The sequence below is a fragment of the Corylus avellana genome, chromosome 7, assembly GCF_965113065.1.
Source record: "Corylus avellana chromosome 7, dhCorAvel1.hap1.2, whole genome shotgun sequence".
In the NCBI taxonomy this organism is placed as follows: Eukaryota; Viridiplantae; Streptophyta; class Magnoliopsida; order Fagales; family Betulaceae; genus Corylus; species Corylus avellana.
This window is the reverse complement of record NC_142496.1, coordinates 20,762,608-20,786,686: the sequence shown is the minus strand read 5'-3', so window position 1 is coordinate 20,786,686 and position 24,079 is coordinate 20,762,608. Positions and strand designations below refer to the sequence as shown.

General features: G+C 36.1%; 3 protein-coding genes across 4 annotated transcripts; 2 read left to right on the top strand and 1 right to left on the bottom strand.

Moving 5' to 3' along the window:
- Window positions 1–1,681: 1,681 nt before the first annotated feature.
- On the top strand, window positions 1,682–10,023 carry FTSH4 (FTSH protease 4). The gene is made up of 7 exons (XM_059597168.2): window positions 1,682–2,013; window positions 3,444–3,531; window positions 4,240–4,503; window positions 5,232–5,468; window positions 5,555–5,679; window positions 6,402–6,878; window positions 8,757–10,023. The coding sequence occupies exons 1-7, from the start codon at window positions 1,987–1,989 to the stop codon at window positions 9,687–9,689; spliced, it is 2,151 nt and encodes a 716-aa protein (XP_059453151.2). The 5' UTR covers window positions 1,682–1,986; the 3' UTR covers window positions 9,690–10,023.
- A 1,906-nt stretch (window positions 10,024–11,929) lies between these two features.
- On the top strand, window positions 11,930–16,820 carry LOC132183786 (putative uncharacterized protein YDL057W). Of its 2 annotated transcripts, XM_059597204.2 has the most exons (7): window positions 11,930–12,036; window positions 12,801–12,919; window positions 13,016–13,098; window positions 13,877–13,998; window positions 14,573–14,737; window positions 15,063–15,156; window positions 15,997–16,820. In XM_059597204.2, the coding sequence occupies exons 1-7, from the start codon at window positions 11,985–11,987 to the stop codon at window positions 16,226–16,228; spliced, it is 867 nt and encodes a 288-aa protein (XP_059453187.2). In that variant the 5' UTR covers window positions 11,930–11,984; the 3' UTR covers window positions 16,229–16,820. The 2 variants fall into 2 exon arrangements, with proteins under 2 accessions (XP_059453187.2, XP_059453188.2); XM_059597205.2 differs by lacking the exon at window positions 13,877–13,998 and having other exon boundaries at window positions 14,562–14,737.
- On the bottom strand, window positions 16,611–21,113 carry SQD1 (sulfoquinovosyldiacylglycerol 1). The gene is made up of 3 exons (XM_059597203.2): window positions 20,947–21,113; window positions 17,810–18,894; window positions 16,611–17,361 (listed from the first exon to the last, which is right to left on the bottom strand). The coding sequence occupies exons 2-3, from the start codon at window positions 18,854–18,856 to the stop codon at window positions 16,960–16,962; spliced, it is 1,449 nt and encodes a 482-aa protein (XP_059453186.2). The 5' UTR covers window positions 18,857–18,894; window positions 20,947–21,113; the 3' UTR covers window positions 16,611–16,959.
- Between the last annotated feature and the right edge of the window lie 2,966 nt (window positions 21,114–24,079).

Genomic DNA, 24,079 nt, shown 5'->3' with positions numbered 1-24,079 from the left:
TCAGGGGTGGCACCGCCACTGCCACCCCAACCCCTATAGGGTGGCCGTAAGCCACCCAAGGTGGTTTGCAGGCCACCCCAAACCACCCCTCCAGTCATGGATGCGAATGAATGCAATGGTGATTATGCCTTAGAGCTCTATTGCATTTATGTTAGTGACTTTAGTTTCAGATAGAAAAAGAAAATAATAATAAATAAAAAAAAAAAAAATTCTGCTGGGTAGTAATTGTCAAGGCATGGTAGTCGCACTTGAAGGTATATATAATTGTATAAATAATTAAGGATGTTACACCTTTTCTCAATGGGAATTCTCTCTCACACTTATTAACACCTACCCCACCTAAAGGTCCTCAATCTCTCGTACTAAAGCCCAAGAAGTGACTAAAAAAAAAAAATGCCCAGGTGAGCTTGCAAGCTGATTTGACCATTTGATTCTTCTCCCATATTTATACTTCACACCACACCTTTGTTTTTCATTGAGTTTTTTTTTTTTTTTTTACGGAAAAGTACACTTTGACTATAAAATCCACACCTATGCATCTCAATTTATTTAAACCACTTTATGGTTATTCCGAAGAAATGTTAAGAATTAATAAGTTTTTTATATTTGACTTATATTCTCTTATAAGTTTAATAGATTAAAATTTATAAGGTCTACCATTAACTTATGTAGGGTTCACATAAATCTACAAATCTAATGATTAATTTGTAAGATGAGATGAGCTAAATATGAAAAAATAAAAAAATAAAATAAAAAATTGACCCATAACATTTTTCGTTCTCCAATATCAATCATTTCTTGTCCATCATTATCTTCCACATTATTCACAAATACCTATGTTTGTTTATGTAGATGAACATTACTGGATTGTAATATTATTTTGATTGAATATGCATGAAGCGGTTGGATTATGTTTATTAATCATAATTATGGATAATTGGATATTGTAAATTGATTGTCATCAACCTAGTTGTAAATTTGTATAATTAATATAATTTATACTTATAAGATATGTGTTAATTAGGTCATACCAAGTATTTTGGTCAATTTAAGCCATTTATATTAAATGTGTAAAAAAAGTTGAAATGGATAGTATTTGGGTCCACCCAATGTAATTTATTTTATAAACAGGTTATGCGAGTAATGTCATCGACTTATTTAAATGTTATAATTAAAAAAATGGGGTAATTTTATAGAAGACTCCTGAACTTCTACTCAATTTGACAAACTCTCATAAATTTCAAAATCTCTCAATTTAGTCCATGAACTTTCAATTGCTCTCAACTTGAATTCCTTCATCAAATTTAGCCATTAGAAATACCAGAAAAAGACAAAAATATCCTTGATTTTAGTTTTTTTAATAAAAAGACGTTTTGAAATTAATGGTAAAATTGAAATTTTATAAAAAAGTCAGGGATATAAACATTATTTAACATTTAAAATCTGACGGAGATGTCCAAATTGATTGCAATTGAAAATTCAAAAAATTAAATTGAGAGATTTTGAAGTTTATGAGAGGTTTGTCAAATCGAACGAAAGTTCAAAAGTTTTTAGTGTAGTTACCTTAAAAAAATTTACCATTTCAATTAAATCATGATTAAAAGAGTCGTATTCAAATTACCCCCATAATCATCGATTATTCCTATGGGTCGACACAATTGCCACCCCTCTCTGGCTTGGATAGTTGGATGGCATATCGTCACTGCAAATATCCTTCAGCTTCCAGGGCTATTATTGGCATTTCGCCTATTCCTTTCAATGAAGACTTGAGGTGCGCATCAACTCAGCGTGCGCAGCTTAGAACCCAGCACCTGCATCAACTCGGTCTACCCACATCGTTCGATTGTTCGTCTCTCTAGTTGCCTTCTCAGCCGAACATATAGAGTCGCAGAAAGCGGAGAAACTTTTAGAGAGAGAGAAAAAAGTTTTGTAGAGAGGAGGTTCCGGTGAGGGAAAGCTTAGACCTTTCTGGTCTCTGTGCAGGAGATGGCTTTGAGGCGCCTCATCACTCAGGTTTGTTGAATCTTCGCTGCAACTTGTAAATTTTTATATATTTTTTTTTAAAAAATTTTTGTCGCAGGAGTATCAATAATATTTGTATTTTTGGGTGAATTTTTGGAAACCCTAGTCTTAAATATAATTTTTGGGTTGTCAAAACCGAGTATTGTAATTTATTTTGATATTTGTGGATCTATTCCGTGTTTGTTTGTGAATGAGTCTGTTTGGTTCGATCAAAAATCAAACGGAGCCCTAGTGTATTTGATTCAGGAGCTATATGGTCTGTTTAAATGCTCGAAGTACGTATGAAAAATGAAACCTTTGGCTGTTTAACATTCCAAAATTGTTTCTTTCACTGGGTTTCATAAGCAAAGGAACAGAGGGTTATCTGAAATCTCTGGTTGTTTTAATCCAAAGATGAGACTTTTTATCTTTCTTTATCTGTATCCAATCTTTCTATTAAATTGGAGTTTGTCTCATCACTTATCTTGTTCTGGGTATGGTTTGTTCGGCTTCACAAATGAGGGTTGTATCTTGCATTATATTTATGAAAAGTTATTATCTTCTTGCAGCAGTGAATTCTCTAAGTTATGTTGCTAGTTTTGTGCTTCAGTGGATTTCTCTGCGTTCTCAGTTCTTGCAAAGCAATTTTTGCATTGTTTGGTTAGCATCTTAAAAGTATACTTTGGTCGATTGTGCAATCACTATAAATTTATTTTTTTGTTTTGTTTTTTTTTTTTTAAACCCAATAAATTGGAAAGAAATTGCTTCCTTATTATAGTAGAATCCTAGCACAGAAGTTTTACTTTCCTGTTCTCTTTTCCCCCCATTTTTTCTATATGGTCAACCTTTTGTCACTAATGCACTGCCACTATGGATGCATATATGAACATGTGTGTATGTGTATAAAGGACTTTTTTTGTGCACTTGCTTGCTAGAGTTAGGATTAGTTTGCTTGAACATACTAGCAATTTGTCTGTCATTTATATGCGCTTGTAGCATGCTTTTTGTATTGCCTAATTGCTTGCACAACATTATATGCTGTCTATGTCTCTATGATCTGTGGATTTGATTGACATGGGTTTTCTGGATGTCACTTATCAAAAAAAAAAAGGGTTTTCTGGATGTCAGTTCCCTAAATCTAGACTAAGGGACAAAGCTATAAAGGTTTCTCTTGGTTAATGCATACTTGCTATATATTAGGTGTTACACAGTTATGTAAATAATGAATAATGTATAACTTTCTTCACAAAACACATAATATATATCTGCAATATTTGCTAAATGATAGTTAATGCCTTTTTTGATCTCCATGCGAGTGTGAAACATGGATTGACCATAGTGTCATGTCCCCAATCATTTGAAATGCTTAGTTTTCAATAAAAGTGTCTTACAACTAATTGCTATTACTGGGTCTATTAAACGTCATGTTATTTATGCAACAGGTTTCAAGTCATCGATCACAGTTGGGAAATTTTAGAAGATTGTTTGTTGGAACTTATTTCCCTGTCAATAACATTGGACGTGGTGGAGGTTTGTGTACTTCAGGCTATCAAAACTCTCATATTTATATCTTACGTCTTCTACTCATGTCCAAATATATAAAAGATTTTGTTTCTCACTTATGACTACAAGCTTTTGTCTTTTTTTTTTTTTAGGTTCTTTTGTTTTTCTCTTTTCTTTTCGCTTATCAATGTTAGCTTTTCTATAGTTGAATATTGTTATGAGGTTCCAAGTGGTGAAGTGAAGGCCTTGGACTTTGGTGGCATAACCATCAAGTCTAAGGTTCAAATCCCCTTGAGTGCAAACAACTCCTTGGGGCAACACCCTTGGCGAAAGCCAGATTTAATGGATTTGTGTGGTGGGGGTGCATTACACAAGTCCGGGGTTTATCCTTCAGGGGTAGGTACACAAAGTGGTCTTGCCTTGGTGGGGTTTCACATCATAAAAAATAAAGGGGGTATTGAATTCTGAAAATGAAGTTTTTTGACATTACTTTTCTTAATAAACTCAAAAGGGGGGTTAGTCTTTTGAAAATGAAGTGGTAAGTTAGAAAGTCATTAATGTTGCATCCATTGACTTTTCAAAGAGGATAATATTTTGGGGACATCCCAAAATAGAATGGAGGACCAACAATATGGGATAGAGTGAAAACTTTCTCCCATAGGAGTCAAGCCTATGAAACTATAGTTATGTTTTGGGTAGTTTATGCAATCTTTTGATATTTTCCTTTTTGTGCAGTTAATCGGATTTTTAGTGCTCAAGAGCGGTTTCAGTCTAGCTATGTTGGCAGTTTGGCTCGCAGAGTACGTGATGTAGATGAAGCAAGTGAAGTTGCCCACCTTAAAGAACTTTACCATCGAAATGATCCTGAAGCAGTAATAAGACTATTTGAAAGTCAACCATCTTTACATTCGAACTCTTCAGCACTTTCTGAATATGTCAAAGCATTAGTCAAGGTTGACCGGCTGGATCAAAGTGAGTTACTCAAGACACTACAGAGAGGTTGGTATATGAGTAGAGCTGTTCCTTTCCTTTTAATTAATTCTTCCCCCATTCTTTTTCTGTAATGTGTTTCTTTTGATGTGTTTTTGGTAACCTAACAACCTTATTTATCATGTGGGAATCTAAATTTTTGCCGCACTACGAAATGAGGCTTGATAAGACTGCCCGTCCTCGCTACAACAGAGACCATATTGTCATTCAGAATCCATGGAGATTTTGATTTTCTATTAGTTTTAGGAAGATAAGGATGGTGTTGATCAGATTCTCTTTATTCTCTCTAATTTTATGTGCAGTTAAAATTACATCTCGTTTATTATCCCCCTTTGTTTTTCCTAGAGGGGAATTGGTTTCCATATTTAAGTTGAATATTTTGTTTTAAAACAATACTGCTGGTTGGCTTGGAGGCATAATGCTAACTTTAAAGTTTTTTACAAATTATAAAAGTGATTGCAGATATCTGCAGACTGTACCAGAAATGAAGATAGCATCTTTGAAACTAATATTTCATCTTGAAAGCACATGGTATTCATTGTGCTCTTTGGACCCATGTATGTGGTGCTTGCACATGCTGGGTTCTCTAATCTAAAACTTAGTTTTTGACTTGATATCCTTCTATATCTAATGTCTCCAATAAAATATGAAGAGTTCTGTTTACTTCGCATTCTCACCCTCCCTTGTCTGTCTTATGATTTTAAGCTGCTGAGCAAAATGTGTGTTTAAATTTGCAGGTATTGCAAACTCAGCAAGGGAGGAAGAAAGTGTTGGTGGTCTTTCAGCCTTTAAGAATGTGGGAAAAGCTACAAAAGATGGTATTCTTGGAACTGCAGGTACTCCTATTCATATGGTAGCTACCGAAGGAGGGCATTTCAAAGAGCAGTTGTGGCGCACAATTCGTACTATTGCACTTGCCTTTCTCTTGATGTCTGGTGTAGGAGCACTCATTGAGGATAGAGGAATTAGTAAAGGTATAAACTATGTCTTGCTACTACAGGTGCTCCTTCATGTTAAGAATTCCAATGAAAAGCTTTCTTTGCTTGTTTCCTCTTTTCAGGGCTTGGTCTACATGAAGAAGTACAACCTAGCATGGAATCTAACACAAAATTCAACGATGTAAAAGGTGTGGATGAGGCAAAGGCAGAGCTTGAAGAAATTGTTCACTATCTCCGAGACCCTAAGGTTAATTGCATTTGTCACAACATGTATATTAATTGCCCCTATCGGATTTGTCCAATTTAGTGAGAGACAAACTTAATCCTTGTTTGCTAAGTATACGCAATAGTTTGACTTTGTTTTAACCCCTAGGGGTTGACCCAAGTGGTGAAGGCCTTGGTCTTGAGGGTTTGCTCCAAGGTCCAAGGTTCAACACCTCATGGGTGCAAACAATCCCTTGGGGCCACATCCCCTGGTGAAAAGCCAGCGATTTAACTAATTCCATGTAGGGAAACTTCTGAGGGTGCGGTGCACGGAACCGGGGTTTACTCTGCAAGGTTGGGTCCAAAGGGCCTTGCCTTGGAGAGGTTCCCCGACATCAAAAAAAAAAGAAAATAGGAATCATTTTTTCTCTACATTCAGTGACATTTTCATGTACTTTTTTTGACATCCAGCCTTGACCCAAGTACCCTTTTTTTGGAGGTTAAGTAGAAGAGACATGTTCCTAGAAGATTTTTGGTAGTCTGTGTGATATAGTTCTTGTCTCTCTGCTCGCATAGTCAAATATTTTTAGGATGTCGTAAGTAGTTAGTTTCTTCCTTTGTTGTTCTACCCTAAGCTTTCTGGTCTTGTGCCATAATTCTTTGGTATTTGATCCTTCTTTCTACTTGCAATGTATTTATTTTTTTAATTATATAGAGTTCGATTTTTACTTTGTTCGTCTTTTAAATTGCTTTCCCTTGTTGCAGCGCTTCACTCGTCTAGGTGGCAAGCTCCCAAAAGGTGTTTTGCTTGTTGGCCCTCCCGGCACTGGCAAAACAATGTTAGCTAGAGCTATTGCTGGAGAAGCTGGGGTACCTTTCTTTTCATGCAGTGGCAGTGAGTTTGAAGAGATGTTTGTTGGTGTTGGAGCTCGGAGGGTGAGGGATCTTTTTTCAGCTGCAAAGAAACGTTCGCCTTGTATAATATTCATTGATGAGATCGATGCCATAGGAGGAAGTCGTAATCCAAAGGACCAGCAATACATGAAAATGACTTTGAATCAGTTGCTTGTTGAACTGGATGGCTTCAAACAAAATGAAGGAATAATTGTGATTGCTGCTACGAATTTTCCAGAGTCATTAGACAAGGCATTGGTGAGACCTGGACGGTTTGATCGTCACATTGTTGTTCCTAATCCAGATGTTGAAGGGCGAAGGCAGATTATGGAAGCCCACATGTCAAAGGTATTCTTTTTCACCCCTATTGAAATCTAAAGTATCGTTTCTGAAAGACTAAGCTTGGGTTGGCCATGACTAACCGTCCTGTTTTCACAATGTCTTTTTGTCGTGACTATCTGCGTGTAAACCCATACCAGCTACCTTTTTTAGTGGATGTAATTGGAGTGGGTGGGAAAGGAAATAAGGGAGCAAAAGTTTCTATATTTAGAGGTCCATAATTGGTGGATATGGAGGGTGAGGAAACATGTTTAATGATCAAGTTGCCATTCAACTGAGGGAATGGAAGAGATAAGTGATGAGGGTTTTAGTATTTATCAAACAGTATGACTTTTTTTTTTAAAAAAAGTAAGGTCAAGAAATTCGCTATCCTTCCCATTCCTCGCCTTCCTCTCAGGATCATTCTTATCCTTCCTCTTTCCCTCATAAACTTCCAGGCATGGCTTAATTTAATTTATCCTCTTTAAACATTGCTAGTCTTGAAATTGATATTAGTGTTCTTATACACATGTGCATGCGGATGTGCTTGCACATGCACGCAAATTGTACTCTTGTCTCGTACATTTACATGCTGGTGCACGGCTATCTAATATTTTGCGTCATAGTAAGTTTTTTAGCTACTACAATATCCTGATCTTTGCAATCTGGCTTGGGCTTAGATGGGAATTGCAAATGTTATGGGCATGGTTTACTCATTGTAAGTTTTTTAGCCACTGCAATATCCTGATCTTTGCAATCTGGCTTGGGCTTAGATGGGAATTACAAATGTTATGGGCATGGTTTACCATCAGTTGCCTGCACCTCTTCCAACTGATTTGACATGGCGCAACTAAAATTGTGTCAGCTCAAATTAGGTTTTTGCTGCACGATAGGAAATATTTGTTGTGTGATTGAAGATGCCTACTAACCCAATGTCATAATCACATTGGGGTGTGGTACCTGAGACCAATGTTTGAAACCTGTTTGTTCTTTCTAATGTTGACCCACTTATCTCAAAGTGTTAGAGTACTAGCAGCAGATGCCCTATATGCCATTCATTTCCTTATGTTTAGGAAAAATTTAAAAACAACCACAAAAACTTACTCACATCAGATTCCATACCTTAACCAACCCTTAAGGATTGCTACAATGTTTCCCAATGTGTAGGGAACCAAAAGTGGTTCTCTATACATTATTTTAATATAAACATTTTTCTTTCTCTTCTCATCTTTCATCTTTTTGTCTTTAATTGGGGATTGTGCTGAGATTTTGTGAAAAAAGTGAGGGTAGGTAGGGAACTTGTATTTTGTAAAAAAATAATATTTTAATAGTATAGGGAAAGGTAAGGGAAGCTATGGTGAAATATATTTTCATAGAGAAGCAAAAAGTAGTTTTGTGCCATAAACCTAGGAAAAATCAAAGGAAAGCTGCTGCTAATGCTCTTACTTAGGAAAAAAATGAAGCGACTAATAAAGGCTTGGCAGCAGGTTTATTAATATTATTCATCCATCAGCACATGAGGATAGATTATGAGCTCTGTAAAGGGACAAAAATTTGCTACAAACTGGTTTGTAGCTAATTCATACAAACCCATTTAATAAAGTGACGTGTTTTTTTAATAACATGTGCTTCTCGCATATTTTTTTAATAGTTATGAGACACATGTCACTTTATTATATGGGTTTATATGAATTAGATACAAACTAGTTTGTAGCAAATTTTAGTCGTTTGTGGATCAGTAGTTTTGGTGGTAGCATTAAATCATAAGATCTATAATATAAAAGGATGTCTTCATTCTTGGCTGATGCCAATATGGAGGCATTTGATTATTGTTTTTGACAAATATCCCAAACTAGTAGTAATTCAAAGTCTGAGTCTGAGTTGCAATAAAAATTGCTCTCTCTACAGGTTCTGAAGGCAGACGATGTTGATTTGATGATTATTGCTAGAGGAACTCCCGGGTTCTCAGGTGCAGATCTAGCAAACTTGGTCAACATTGCTGCTTTAAAGGCTGCGATGGATGGTGCTAAAGCAGTGAGCATGGATGATCTAGAGTATGCAAAGGACAAGATTATGATGGGAAGTGAACGCAAGTCCGCTGTCATATCTGATGAATCACGAAAGCTGACAGCTTTTCATGAGGGTGGCCATGCCCTTGTGGCTATACATACTGATGGGGCTCGTCCAGTTCACAAGGCAACAATTGTTCCCCGTGGGATGTCCCTTGGCATGGTTACCCAATTGCCTGACAAGGACGAAACTAGTGTCTCTCGCAAGCAGATGCTTGCCCTGCTAGATGTTTGCATGGGAGGGAGAGTTGCAGAAGAGCTCATCTTTGGAGAAAATGAAGTTACTTCTGGTGCATCTTCTGACCTCCAGAAAGCAACTTCTCTTGCAAGAGCGATGGTTACTAAGTATGGTATGAGCAAAGAAGTTGGGGTTGTCACTCACAATTATGACGACAATGGGAAGAGTATGAGCACGGAAACTAGACTCCTCATTGAGAAAGAAGTGAAGAACTTCTTGGAAAGGGCTTACAACAATGCAAGAACGATTCTTACCACCCATAGCAAGGAGCTTCATGCACTTGCTAATGCTTTGCTTGAGCAGGAGACACTTACAGGAAGTCAGATTAACTCTTTGCTTGCCCAAGTCAACTCTCATCATCAGCAACAACAGCAGCAGCAGCAAATAGTTACAACACAGAGTACCTCACAGTCCAACCCAGTGCCTCCCTCAACACCTAATCCAGCTGCATCTGCTGCCGCAGCAGCGGCTGCTGCTGCAACTGCTGCAACTGCTGCAGCCAAGAGTAAGGGCATCGCTCCTGTGGGATCATAGCATGACACAGTTTTGTGTGACCCCTTGCCAAGTGCCTAATTATGAGATTCAATGTGCATATAGTAAAATTTACTTACCACCCTTCCGTGTTTGAGTACTGTAGTCTGTTTGCCGCACTGTGAGGTTTTATTCATGTATCACTGGGAGTCAAACTGACTGAATACTGTGGAAGGAATCAAATGCCATCGACTCTAGTAGTAATGATCAAGCAGCGCATTGGAAGATACTTGTCTTTTTTGTTGTCTTTATATATAATGTCATTACTTGTGCTTTTGCGAATAATGTTTAGCTTCCCTTTAGACTAATTGTAGAGCTAAATAAATTTTTTTGTTTTTGTTTTTTTTTTTTTTTTCCTTTTGCTCCCCCTATCCTTTCTCTTATTTTCCTGTATCAGCGTGATTGTAGCAAGTATATTTTTTTGTTGTCTTTATAATAAATTAATACCATTACTTATGCATTTGAGAATAATGTTTAGAATTATTTTTTTTGTTAAGTTATTCTGGATCTGCATGACTAGGGGCGGGTATTGGTTCGGTAGAGCTATTTTTGGTTCGGTTAACCAAAATTGTCGGTTAAATCTGTTAATTCACTGATTACATTTTGATAAGGATTTATTTCAAAAGTTTTACTTAAGCAGATATTTCGTTTAAAATTTGTTCGGTTCTTTTTTAATTTGGCCAAAAATTGATTGTTTTGAGGGCTTAAATTGTTGTTGTTTTTTTTTTTTTTTTTTTTTTTTGACTAAAATAGCTTATTGAACCAAACAAATTTTAAATGGACCCATTAATTAACATAATAATAGTCTACCATACATATGCTCTACTAATAAATTGGTTCTAGAATCCATCAACTAATATGTTCTATTAAAAAAACCTAGGTAATGCATTCGTAATCATCATTCTACTAAAACAATATTTATTATTGGTTAATTTGGTTAACCAACAAAAAAATATTTATACCGATAAATTGAACCGAACCGACAATATAAAAATCTTTAATTGTTTAATGACCAACTTCTGTCGATAAGCGGTTAATGTCGGTTCGGTTGCAGTCGATAGGCAGTAAACGGTTAATCTGCCCACCCCTAAACGTGGCTGTAGAGACGATATAGTGTGTAGACACGTTAGACAATATAGCGTGTAGACACGTTAGATTGAACGAGTATTGGTGAAACATTACGGCACAGAAAATGGAAACAAAAAACAAGAAAATCCGGTTAAACTTCTACAACTATTTTTAAAGAAAACCAGTTTGTATTGAGAATGAGAGAACTGGACGCCTGGTCATTAATCCAAGCCCAAAGACAAACTCTCAGGCTTAGGAAAAAAAAAAAAAAAATCCTTCTAAGGGCGCATGGTTTAACTGAAATCAAACGGGTCCCTTGGCTTTAGGAAGTGTTGTAGATAGTATTTGTGGACATTTGAAAAATACAATTGGCCTTTCAATTCATGTTAAATCCAATAATTTAAAGGTGTGTCATGTTTTTTTCTTTTTTTAATCAAAAGGGTAGGACGGGGAGACTAATTGTGACTATCTTACCTGGGCGTGACCATAGTAGCACCTACCTGATGGGAGCCGCACAAGATGAGCATAAATTGTGAGAATCGTAAGCTCTCCCTCAAGTCCGATTGAGCTATAGCCTGACCCAGCCCTAACAGGGCATCAATGAGAACCAAGATGACTAATACTAATTAAGCATATGTAAGGATTCTCCATTGTAGAGATTCGAACCAAAGCCCTAATACATGCCTAATCACTTTGAAAATTTTTTAGGGCCGTTGAACCACCATTCTTGATAGTTGGTGTGTCATGTTAAGTCTATGGTCAATTAAAGGGTAGTCAAATCATTCTCGTAGGCATTGGGGTGCGGCTGCCCTCAAATGGCCGAATGGGGGTTGGCCAAAACCATCCCTGATACTCAATTAAATTATCGAACGGAAGAATTAACTACGTTTATGAGGTGTCTATTAGTACCTATATGCGATACTTTTTAAAATCTTTCACTCATCTCCATATAGTGAATATGTACTAAAAAATAATTAATTGAAGAGTAATGCTATATAAATACGATTTTTATTCTCTGAAAATAATCAAATTTAATAGTAATTTTAAAATCATGCCTTTAAAAATAAAAATCTTATGCAACAGGTGTCAACTGCCAAGTGGCTGACCTTGTCACAGCAGAGTTTCGGTCTATCGGCACAAAACCGGAAAAAGCAAAAACACACGACTCGGTTTCAAACCAGGTCCGACTCGTCCTTTCCTTCGCGCCATAAAGAACCCTAAGCCGAACCCATGTCGATACCTCGGCCGAGTCCGACTCAGGAAGAGTGGGCCCAACACTCTGGTGAGCCATATTTATCTTCCCACGCTTCGAACTTCTTTCAACTATTATCTAACAACCAAAGTTTATGAAGGATTGTTCTTTGCCCATTCCCATTAGTGGGAATATCTCAAATTCAAGGTCATTTTAGGTGACCAGAATGGCCTGCTTATGAATTTTCTGATATGGGTCTTCTACGACAACAAATAAACTGATCCATTGCATGAGGGATAATGGTTCCTACAGTACATTGATGCTTTTTATGTTTACTTTCACAAGTTAAAAGAATTTTCGTCGTTGCATTTACTTGGGATCATGATTCATTACATGCCAATTGTTGCTTAGTATTAGTTCCACCCTGTTTGTGTTTCTGGGTTTTTGATGCTGTGGCTAATAGCTCTGCCTTTCAAGTTCTACTCTGCCCATTTGGGGTGAAGAGGCTTAAGAATTTGCTATATATATATATATATATATATATATATATATATATATATATATATATATATATAATTTGTGCCCCTGTAAATATAATTCATCAAGCAGAGAAGAGTATCTGGTTGAAAGGTTCGCTGTTTCTATATATTTTATTTGTGCTTGATATATATATATATATATATATATATATATATATTTTATTGCAGAAACAAGTATATGTGATAATACATCTAATTGGCACTTAATTTGGCATGCAAAATGCATATTCTTTTTCTTTGTTATATTGTCTGCATGTTATTCTAGTAATTCAATTTGAATCACACCCATGTCTTCTCCTTTCGATCTCTCTACAGTGACTCATCCGTGGAGAGTTATTATAAAAAACAGCCACGGTGAAAAGCTTGTGGGAATATTACATGATACAGGTTCAAAGGAGCTTGTTGTATTGTGCCATGGATTGCAATCCTCGAAGGTTATTTTTCCTGATAAGCAGATGTATCCTTCGAGTGTTTGTTCCATTTTTTTGGTATGGATTAATCTGATTGATTAGATGATCGTTAATCTCTAGGAACGTATTCCAATGGTGAACCTTGCTGCTGCGCTAGAAAAAGAAGGAATCAGTGCCTTCCGCTTTGACTTTGCTGGCAACGGGTAAGCTGGTTGCACTAAAAGGAATAGCAAAAGGGCTGTTTGGTTAACAGTATAGAGTGAACATAAAACATATGATTGGAGGTTCTGTATTTGTGTGCCACTTTCTCTTTTCTGTTGTCCAGGGATGAATCTTTGAAATATTTTAGTGGCCTGTCTCGAGTGATTAGGCATTCACTATAGTACAAAACCTCAGCTAAGTTTTTTTGGCTGATTGGACTCAGATGTACTTGCATAACAACGTATCATTGTTTCAGCTTTTATTTGACATGAATCTTACCTAATTCTACAGTGTGCCCGAACCATCCTGTTTTCTCTGAAAGTTGTCTTTTCCTGTGCTCTCAATTTTCTGAGATAGCCAAAGTAAATATTCTTTTTGCATCTGTGTATTTTGCCTTGAAAAAAATTGTGTGAATTACTTTATTGAGATTGAAATTAAAAAAGTTTGTTTCACAGCTGAGGTGTTGCAGTCTTTGAAGGGCTCTTTTTGCCTCCTTAGCATTTTTGTTAATTTTTCTTTACCTGGATTCTGCTCCTAATATGTGGGTGTGGTTATGAGTGTAAGGAAGGATGGCTTCTAATGGCCAGAAACAATTATGCTGGCCCCTTTTAAATGCCTTCAATTAAAAAGCAGGCTGTAACTTCAGACTAATGAATCAATCGGCTGCAAAATTTAAATATAGAACAATTCTTTCTTGGAATTGCCTTTAGATACTCTAAGTATTAAAATTTCGGAAAATGGGAATACTAAAATGATTTTATGATGTTACGGATTTTTCAGGGAAAGTGAAGGTTCCTTCCAGTATGGTAACTACCATAGAGAAACTGATGATTTACGTGCAGTAATTCAACACTTCCATTGGGAGAAACGTTTAATAACTGCAATCGTTGGTCACAGTAAAGGTGTGTTAATAATTCATCTCCAATCTATAGGATCCTACTTATAACTGCTGAGTGGAATTTTGCAATCCATATTAAAAGGCAGGTGAAAATTTTAAACAGAGTTCAGTATAGTAGAGTCCAGCTGTCATCTCACTCCAACCCAATCTTATTACATGTTTAGGTGATGTCAAGATACTTGTAGATTTTTTTCCCTGGTGAAAGATTATGGTTTTACACTGCTAATGGTTCAACTATTTTTCTTTCTTTTTGTATGCATATAAAATCTTCCCTTAGTTATCGGGATGCAAGGGTTTTTTGGTTACTACCATATGTTACTACTGAAAATTCTTAAGTTTGAAGCTTTAGTTTCTTCTTGAGCGATGATAGCCCCTTCCAAGGAAATCACTTTTCATGCCATATTGATTTAGATGCAATGCATTTTAAAGGGTTTGTCTAGAGAACAAATTTTGTTGATCAGCAAAGAAAACAATAGTAGTTTCTTCTCTCTGGTGCCTCATTGATTTTTGATAGTTTAGAAGATCCATATAATCAAAGTTTGGATTTGTCTAATATATGCTTGAAAGAGGTCTTGCAGGGGGCAATGTAGCACTCTTGTATGCTTCGATGTTTAATGACGTTTCAAAGGTTGTCAACATTTCTGGCCGATTTAATCTGGAGAGAGGCATTGAAGGTCGCTTGGGTAAAGATTTTTTACAAAGAATCAAGCAAAATGGATTTATTGATGTTAAGAATAAAAGAGGTAAAGCAATCGAATGTGATTGATTAGTCTAATGTTATATCATTTACATAGTTTTGTGTTTGTCATTTGATAACATGTTCTGTTTATCTGCATTTTTTTAACATTGCGTGAAAGCTTTTGTTATTACCTTGGTTTTCAAAATTGAATGCTGATAGTTATTACCTTGGTTTTCAAAATTGAATGCTGATACAAAATTTGTAAGCACATATTCTTGGTAATAACACTCACGCTTCAGCAGCTCTTTGGTATTTAACTATTTATCTAGTACCTGGATTATATTTCATTTAGATTGACAGTTACCTGGTTGACTGTTTCTTATTCACAGGGAAGTTTGAGTATCGTGTGACAGAAGAAAGTTTGAGGGACCGTCTAAGTACTGATACTCATGCAGCCTGCCTTTTGATTCATCAAGACTGCAGGTCAGTGATTTTTTTTCTTTCCCTTGTTGGTCAGACAGGTCAACTATTGCTTTAATGGATTGCATCTGCAATGTTTGTGGTACTGCATAATCATCTCCCTCAAGTTTCAACAATAAATGTCAAACAAAGGACCACTTTGTAAGGCTAAATACCTATAATGTGCCTGGTCTTTTTTCAATTTATGTTGGTCTGTTTGGGGGGGAAAACAACCAGCTTTTACTTAAAGCTACTAGCATACAACCAAGTGGCAAGTCAGTACTTGACTCGAGCCCAGGGATTTACTTAATGTGCTCTCTTCCAACATATGTTATTACAGTCGAATGTATGTATGTGTGTTTTGCTCTTGAATGACTCCCAAGATGAATCTCATGTGTTTCATTGTGTTCGAGTACAATTACTTCTAGATTTTCTCCTTCCACCACTTTTTAATGGAAAATGCTACATATCTCAACAAGATTCTTTTACTCCCCGATATGGCTGTTGATATGTCATGTACACATGGATAATAAATTGCTCTTGGTACACGATGTGCAACAGTCACGCTCATGCCCACCCATGTGGTACATAAGGCACACTTTTAGGCGGATTTGTGAAGAGAATAGGCGGTGGTCCATGTGTCCCTCCATATTATGGAGTAAAAATATTATGTAGGAAGTAATATTTGTAAAGGTATTGAAATATATGATCTTTCACTTTGCCATCTTGTGGGGTATGTAAAATATCATTCTAACGGCGAGGCATTTAGTTATGTTTGCACTCAAATTGATTAAATGTTGCTTCCGCATACATATTATACCGTCACCATTATCTAGAACCCTTTCCGATGCTATTTATTTACAGGGTGTTGACTGTGCATGGATCCATGGATAAAGTTGTACCAGTTGATGATGCTATGGAGTTTGCCAAGTTCATATCTAATCATAAGCTACATATTATAGAAGGAGCTGATCATGAATACACTAAACATCAAGATGAGTTGGCTTCAGTTGTACTCAATTTTGTTCGAGACGGAGATACGTCTGAGCAGTTGCCGTTACAGACAAGAATTAGATCAATTCATTCACGATTGTGATAGATTTCCATTTGTATCATCAGATAAAAACTAGAGAACCACATGAGAAATTTGTTGTTGGAATACAGTGGGCCAGTGCTTCGATGTTAACAAGAGTTATTCTACCTTGTCCTGACCTCAAGTTCATCACTACAGGCAATGCTCAACGCACAGACAAAGCTTAAGGCTTTTGCTGCCTGGTCATTTTGCAATTTCACCCATTTGCAAGTTAATGAATTGGGTATTCATATTGTGTTATAAGCATGATCCGTATCCCTTGTTTAGAGCCCAATGATACAACATTTATTGCATGCGTATGGCTTAATCTATTTGAACTTTAGGCGTGAAAAGCACAAAAGTGAGTTGCCATTAGCAAGATTAAATGAATGAAACAATAAATTGAAACACTTTGGAATATATCTATGTTTACTTCCTTCACAGATATTCACTTTATTATCATAATTGTAGCATATAATTAGCACATAATACTGGGTTCTGTATTTAGTCAAACACCTCCGAACAGATACCTAGAACTCACAACTCTGGAGACATGATTTCTACCGACACAACTCATTAACCACTTCCTAGATTGCAACTAAGCAATCACGGGCTATATTTATGTCAAAAGTTCATTAAGGTGCAAAAAAGAAAAAAGACAATAAAGAGGCTAATACATCATTGTTTGTCCAAGTTTATGGATGAAACATTTTCTCTATCTAGTATCAACAGCCCCAAGTTTATCGTCAACTGGATTATGCCGTAATGGTCCTTGGCTTGACCCCCATTTTTCTCCAAGAAACACTGGGCATTATCTGTTTGGTGTCGACACGATCCTTGAACTTAATAGCAAAGTTGAGCAACGAATCCAGAAGAGAGTCAGAAAGAAGGTGTGGTTCAAGTCCCAACTCAATAAGTTTAGTGTGCTTTGCGTTGTAGTAATGTTCCTCTGCCTCTACTCTTGGGTTTGGCACAGAAATGCTTTCAACATTCAGTCCAAGCTTCTCTCCCGCTTTCTTCACGAGGGCGGCGAGTTCATTGACAGAAAACTGCTCAGTGAACTGATTGAAGACCCGAAACTCACCGGACTGTGCGGGGTTTGCAATGGCAAGCTCTACACACTGCACTGTGTCTCTTATGTCAAGGTATCCCCTGGTCTGAAGATATTAAACAAAACAAAAAAGCACAAAAAACCCGGTAAGGCACATTTATAAACATGAGTAGCATGAATAACAAGAAAATTGCTGCAGTTGATGGTACGTTCCTAACTTTAGCATGTTTTACCGCATCATAATAAACAGCAAATATTAACTTATCCTCTTCCTATTTACCCAAATTCCATGCAAAAGCTTTCCATAGAAATAACTATGCAGAAAATGATCAATTATTACATCGTACATTAACCTTCTTTCAAAGAAATTTCTGAAGACTTGATTAAAGAAGATTAACAATGAAGAGCTTTTCTTGTAAAATAAAAAAACAAGGAACTGAAAATTGTCCTACAGCCATAAGAAATCACTCTTCCTCATAATTGCTTCTAAACATTCATTCTTATCTTATAGTAATGCAGCAATGCCATCGTTTTATTGAGGAGAATATTCTTACCTGGCCCCCTTTGCCATACACAGTAAGTGGATGACCAACAGCAGCCTGAACACAAAACCGATTCAGTGCAGTTCCAAACACACCATCATAATCCAGCCTGTTACAGAGCTCCTCATGCATCTCAGTTTCATCTGTTTTCACCCCATAAACCACTCCTTGATTTAGATCAGTGGCTCTAATCCCCCATGCCTTGCAAGTGAAGGCTATATTATTTGAATCATGAACCTTGCTCAGATGATAGAACGAGCTAGCTTGCTTGGGATAAGGCAGTGTATCTGTTCTTCCATTATGAGTTATTGTAATGTAACCCTCCTCAATATCGATATTTGGAGTCCCATATTCTCCCATGGTCCCAAGCTTCACCAAATGACACTGCTCTCTGAATTCTTTTATGGCAAAGAGCACATTGAGCGTTCCAATCACATTGTTGTTCTGTGTAAAAACAGCTCTTGACCGATCAATCATGGAGTAAGGGGCAGATCGCTGTTCCCCAAAATGGACAACAGCATCAGGCTCAAACGACTTGAAGGTCTCTGATAGGAACTCAAAGTCACAAATGTCGCCAATGTGGAGTTCAATAGTTTTTCCGGTGAGAGATTTCCAACAGCGGAGGCGGTTGTGGATTGAGGCGATTGGAGTTAAGGACTCAATGCCAAGCTGGTGGTCGAAAAGACGACGTACAAGGCTGTCAACTATGGCAACCTCATAACCTTTGTTGGATAGGTGGAGGGCAGTGGCCCAACCGCAGTAGCCATCTCCACCAATGACCATGACCCGCTGTGGCTTGGATGGTTCATTGAAGGTCTGATGGGAGCCAGAGCTGGGTTGAGGAGGAGCTTCCTTGCTTATAGGAAGTGTGGTTGCATGGACAGTAAAAAAAATTTGTGGCTTCTCTCCATATGATACAAGCCTTCCAAATGGAGATTTGGAAGCTTGCAAAGTAAAAGAGGTAGGAAATGCTCTTGAGCCTTGGTTCAATGGAATATAATAAGGTTTGCAGCCAGAGGAGACATTTATTGTGCATGAAGTTGAAAGCAAATGTGCCATCTCAACGATTGCTTCCCCTAACCAATATGCACAAAAATCTGTAATGGAATTATGAAGATGGTCAAGCTACAGATTTTCAATGTCCTGCCAACTTTACTTGAGATGAAAAAGAGAGTGCAGCTTCCACCAAGTATTAGTGAAGCTGCAAAGTGGAATAAATTGCTCAAGTGTCTTTTAGTTTTCATCGGATCAACAATTAGTTTAATGTTTTACTTTCGCTTTGATAATTTCTTTTTTATTTTACTTTAAATGTATTTTTTTGTGATCATGAAATTAATTGCTTGGTAAAGTTTCTCTTCCTATAATTTAAAACAAAATTTCATAGAGCACATCAAAATCATTAAAAAAAAAAAGCAAATTTTTACTACCAATATCTTCTTGGTAAGGGAAAATTTTGGTTATGCCACTAACTATATAGTTCTTATTAGTTGCTGTGGAGGAATGATACCCACATGTACTACAACTCAACTGCCAGAGCACAAACATGTGAATATGTCATGTGCTCTGTTTCTGGAAAATAAAACAGGGGAAGAGGGAAGAAAATAAGCTTGCTCCGTCGAGGGAGACAAAAAGCTGTCTTACGAGTATCATCTAAGTGTACCCAGATTCAAAGATATCAAAATCTCAAGTCCAACTTAGAAAAATATTGTGGCCCCACAAAGTTCATCTAAATCTAATTCACCACTAGGATAGGGTATTTATCCTTAACTGTTTCCCTATTTAGAGCTCCATAATCCACACATCTCCCATCCTTAATTGCTCTGGAAGTTTAGTTTCAGGTGATACCAGATTTAAAACCATATGCTAGGTACATTAAAAGTTATCACGCAAAAAACGGGGATAGGTCAGTAAGTCGGTTAACGGCGAGTCCTTCAGGTGGAATTGACCATTTATGACTCATCAAACCTCATAATCACTTGATTCTTGATTCATTAGAAAGATAGGGCAGAGAGCTAAAATTCTATGTATATCTCATACGAAAAATTGTCATTGATCGATCGCAGTGACAGTTCAAGGTTTCGACTCAATTACTGGGAATTCTGAAAATCCAACAAATTGATCATTACTTTGAGTAGTGATTACAAATAGGTCCAATGGAGTTTGTAGCTCAAATCGGACCCCATAGAAATTTCTATGTGTGCTCTGTTGATCCTAGAAAATTCAGGTCAGTAGCCATTCATAGGTGGTACGGCAGAGAGTTAGCTGCAGACTGTCCATAAATAGATTAAGTGAGATAGGTCACAAAGGCTCGATAATGTGATGAAATAATGTTGTTATTTTATTCAGGCTTTTCGGCAGAAACTTTTTCAGACATTCAACGTAATTTCAAGGTGGTTAAGAGACTGAGGTAAGCTAAGTGAATATTCGTTAACCTAGTACTTTTCTCAAAAATGCCGAAATAGTTTTTTTTTTTTTTTTAATAATAAGATCATGTTTTTCTTAAGTACTAATTCGAGGAGAATTTATTGCATGTTCTCAATTACAGAAACTATATTTTGTGCATAAAAATGTGTAATCCAAGCACATTTTGAGAACTATGTTATCAAAGGAAATGTTTACATGCATTGAAATGATACATTGCCACATGTTTTCCTAGATTACATATGATTATATAAAATAAGTGTTCAAATGAAATGATATGATCAACATGTGATGTGATATGTTCCTATGAACGAAAATATGATATGACAACATTAAAACCCATAACAGAATACCCACATTCCTAAAAAACCTGCGGTTTATATCTTCCCACATTGCAAATGTAGAGATAACCAATAAGATTTGTAGAAGGCAGCCGTCGAACTAACAAAAAACCAAAGAGACAAACACGAAAACTAAAAATTGATCAAATAATGGCTCGTAACATTTATGGGTCTTAAAAATTACGCTATTCGGAACATCATAACAAGCAAGTAAACACACCCACAAAGACACCAAGACATAAATTTTCAAATACCCAATTCATTTCTAAGCTCTTTGAAGATCTTTTCGCTCTCCTCAGAGACCAGCGCAGCAAACGTAGATTAAGATTCAAGAAAAGCATATACAACAGTAAAAATAGCAAGAACTCGTTGAAAGAGGATTGTTACCTTGATGGGATTTCTGGGAGTTCCGTAAAGTTCGTGCAAATCGGTGAAATGGGTGTGAGTGGAGTGAGTATCAGATAGGAAGAAAGGAGGCTTTCCCCAAATAGTGGGGTTTTTGGTTTTCTAGTCTGCTATTCTTGAGGACGAATTCGAGGAGGCATATTGAATATTCGTTTTATCTGAAGGAGATAACGATCGTGTGTGCAGATGATACGGGATCAAGTTCCTCTACAGTTTGAGGAGAAATCTTGCGGTGAATTTTGGTTGATCTCGACCGTGTAAAATTGAAATAACGGTGTAGAACATGCCACGTACGCACAAACTTAAGAATCACAGAAACGGCACCGTTTTCTAAGTTCGATATACTCCGTTTCGTCCTCTCTCGATTGTCTCTAGCAAACTCACCAATTTCACAAACAAAGAGAGTAATATTATTTCACAAATTATTCCATAATGTACAAATTATTTCATAATGTGGATGGGTCAATCCTAATCAATTCTTGAATGAACTATTATTATTTTTAAAAAATAAAAAAAAATAAAAAGTTTACAATTTTCTTTAAACTGTCGTCCGATTGTTAATGTCCCACTAAATTATAAGTTATGTCAATATCCCACAATGACAAAAATAACTTTAATTCAAAAAATTCAAAGAGAAAAAAAAAAAAAAAAACACTAAAAATAAAATGCGAGAACAACGGTTGCTCAACTAACATGGGAGTGCCACTCCCTGTTGGTCTAGTAGTGAATGGTGGATTGATAAAAGGTTACAAGGTATGATCTTTCAAATTTTTTATCTGAATAGAAGAGAGAATGTGAAAGACTCTCATTGCTTAATCAATAAAAGGTACAATACCAAGTGTACACAAGCCCTAGGAAAGTAAAAATTTCTTCATGCTCGTGGGTCCACATGTAATCCAACATTTCAGGAATTAGGATTATTTCTAGTTAGTTATATTTTAGAGATATTTTTGTTCTCTCAAAAAGTGAAATAACAAAAATACTCCTCAAATATAAATTATTAGAGACGAGGATCCAATTCAAATGAACTGGAGATGATCCAATTTCATGTCTCGGAGTTCTCCACAAAGAATATTTTAGCCAAGTCATCAAAGTAAGTCTCATGCGTTGGTTGACATACATTAACATCCTCCAAATCACAATCAACTATAAAAACAACATATGTTTTATAGGTGGAAATGATACAAGCATAAGTACACAACTTAATAAATAAAAATACACATGGTGAACATGATATCAAAGGTGAACTCAATTGTTTTAAAAAATAGGTTAATAAATAATATAAAGTGCAATTCTTTGTTTAATGACAAGAATATCATGACAATGCATTATAGATATAGTACATGATATTTAAAGTAGACATGTTATAGTTTAATTCCATATGAGGTCTATTCAAGCCCTTACCCCATGCTTGGTAGAGCCGGTGTTATCTAGAGAGACATGTAGTACAACACCAATGCCCCGATGAAGCACGCATATTGTCATTGTTAGTGGGCCGACCATATTTAAATTCCGTATGATCCATGCCACTAACAATGTCGTCTTGTGACCACCACCTGCAAATGGTTGCATCAGTCACCTATAAAATCATTAAAATCAAGGCCAAACAATCAAGCATAAATCTCTACACTATAGGGTTAACTCGTATATGATATATGATAAGCTCATGGTCATCATCCGTACATGAAGTACCATATCATACAATGTAGTTAATCATTATCTTTTACACGCGTACATTTACAAAACTCATGTTACATCATTACATTATTCATCACTCATTTTCACAAAAATATTGTTCGAATCATTTTAAAATGTGTTTAATGTAAGGTGTTTACATGCACGTTTAATACATAAGGTAATCATTTTACAAATGAATTAAAAAGTATCTGTGTGAGTTTTACTTACCTTGGTTGTAAAGTTCTTATAAATAAACTCAATCACATTCTTTACCCTCAAAATCTGTGAATGGTCTAACACCAGTCCTTAATCTAAGCTAAAATATCATTAAACGTAATATGAGGACAAAATTATTACTCTGTCTAACCATCAATCGTTCGATAATTGTGCTGATCAATCAACACTAATACCATCGATTGTTCGATGGTCTAACATAAACTTCATTTACAAAAAAAGTCATAACTTAACATATTCTAACACGATCTAAGGCTCTATTATGCTTCCTAGCACCATCCTAAGCATAAATATAACATACATACGCATTAATGATTACTCATCTACATCAAACCTCCAAGCCATCATTAATCCAACCATTAAGCCATATCAAAGCATGTAGATCTATATTTAATCTCTTAAGTAGTATGCTAATCACAAGAAAATAACTAGATCTGACATGCTAATCAAAACCCATAATCAATCTAACCATTGACTATCATTAAACTCATAATATACAATCTAAGCTTAAAACTACTAACTCGAGCAATGCTATAAGTTTTCCTAGAATCCTCCTAGAATCATTCCAAATGTGATGTGGCTTTTACAATAACATTTGGATTTGAGACATGATTTATTGATTTTTAATCTATTGGTGATTTTAAAAGCCACATCACATTTTGAATGACTCTAAGAAGACTTATAGAATTACTCCTACTAACTCATACGTAAAACTACCATTATAGAGCTAATACATACGATAAATATATAGGAAACATGCTCATAACAATATTAACGATGAGATTAGAGTAGGAGATTACCCTAAGATCCTCAATTTTTTTTCTCCTTCTCTCTCTTCTCTCTCTCTAGAGTTTTTTTTAGGGTAGATTAAGGATAGCACTTTTAGTTCTCTTGGTTTAGGGAACATTGTAAGGGAGTCTATTGCAAGGGTCTTTTTAGAATTTTTTTTCTTCCTACATTTAGATAAGGGAACGAGATTTAGAAATTATGTTGCTAGTACTCTTACACAAGTTGGATTGAGTTAAGAATTGACAGTAGGGTTGGCAAATTTTGACACGACTCACGAACTTGACACAAAATTATAGATTTCGATTTAGCATAAACCAATTTAGCTCACAAACTAGTTGACCTGCTTCACTTGTTTAATAAACGGGTCATAAACAAGTTTAATTGCAAAAGATGGCAATGCAGAGAGGAGAGGATC

Bases quoted from the DNA above. Each gene is read 5' to 3' on its own strand.
- FTSH4 (XM_059597168.2), top strand. From the start codon at position 1,987: ATGGCTTTGAGGCGCCTCATCACTCAG. The intron at 4,504-5,231 runs GTTGGTATATGA...TTAAATTTGCAG, and splicing joins ACTCAAGACACTACAGAGAG to GTATTGCAAACTCAGCAAGG. The intron at 5,680-6,401 runs GTTAATTGCATT...CCCTTGTTGCAG, and splicing joins ACTATCTCCGAGACCCTAAG to CGCTTCACTCGTCTAGGTGG.
- LOC132183786 (XM_059597204.2), top strand. From the start codon at position 11,985: ATGTCGATACCTCGGCCGAGTCCGACTCAGGAAGAGTGGGCCCAACAC. The intron at 12,037-12,800 runs GTGAGCCATATT...ATCTCTCTACAG, and splicing joins AGAGTGGGCCCAACACTCTG to TGACTCATCCGTGGAGAGTT. The intron at 13,999-14,572 runs GTGTGTTAATAA...GAGGTCTTGCAG, and splicing joins AATCGTTGGTCACAGTAAAG to GGGGCAATGTAGCACTCTTG.
- SQD1 (XM_059597203.2), bottom strand. From the start codon at position 18,856: ATGGCACATTTGCTTTCAACTTCATGCACAATAAATGTCTCCTCTGGC. The intron at 17,362-17,809 runs GTAAGAATATTC...TAATATCTTCAG, and splicing joins TGTATGGCAAAGGGGGCCAG to ACCAGGGGATACCTTGACAT.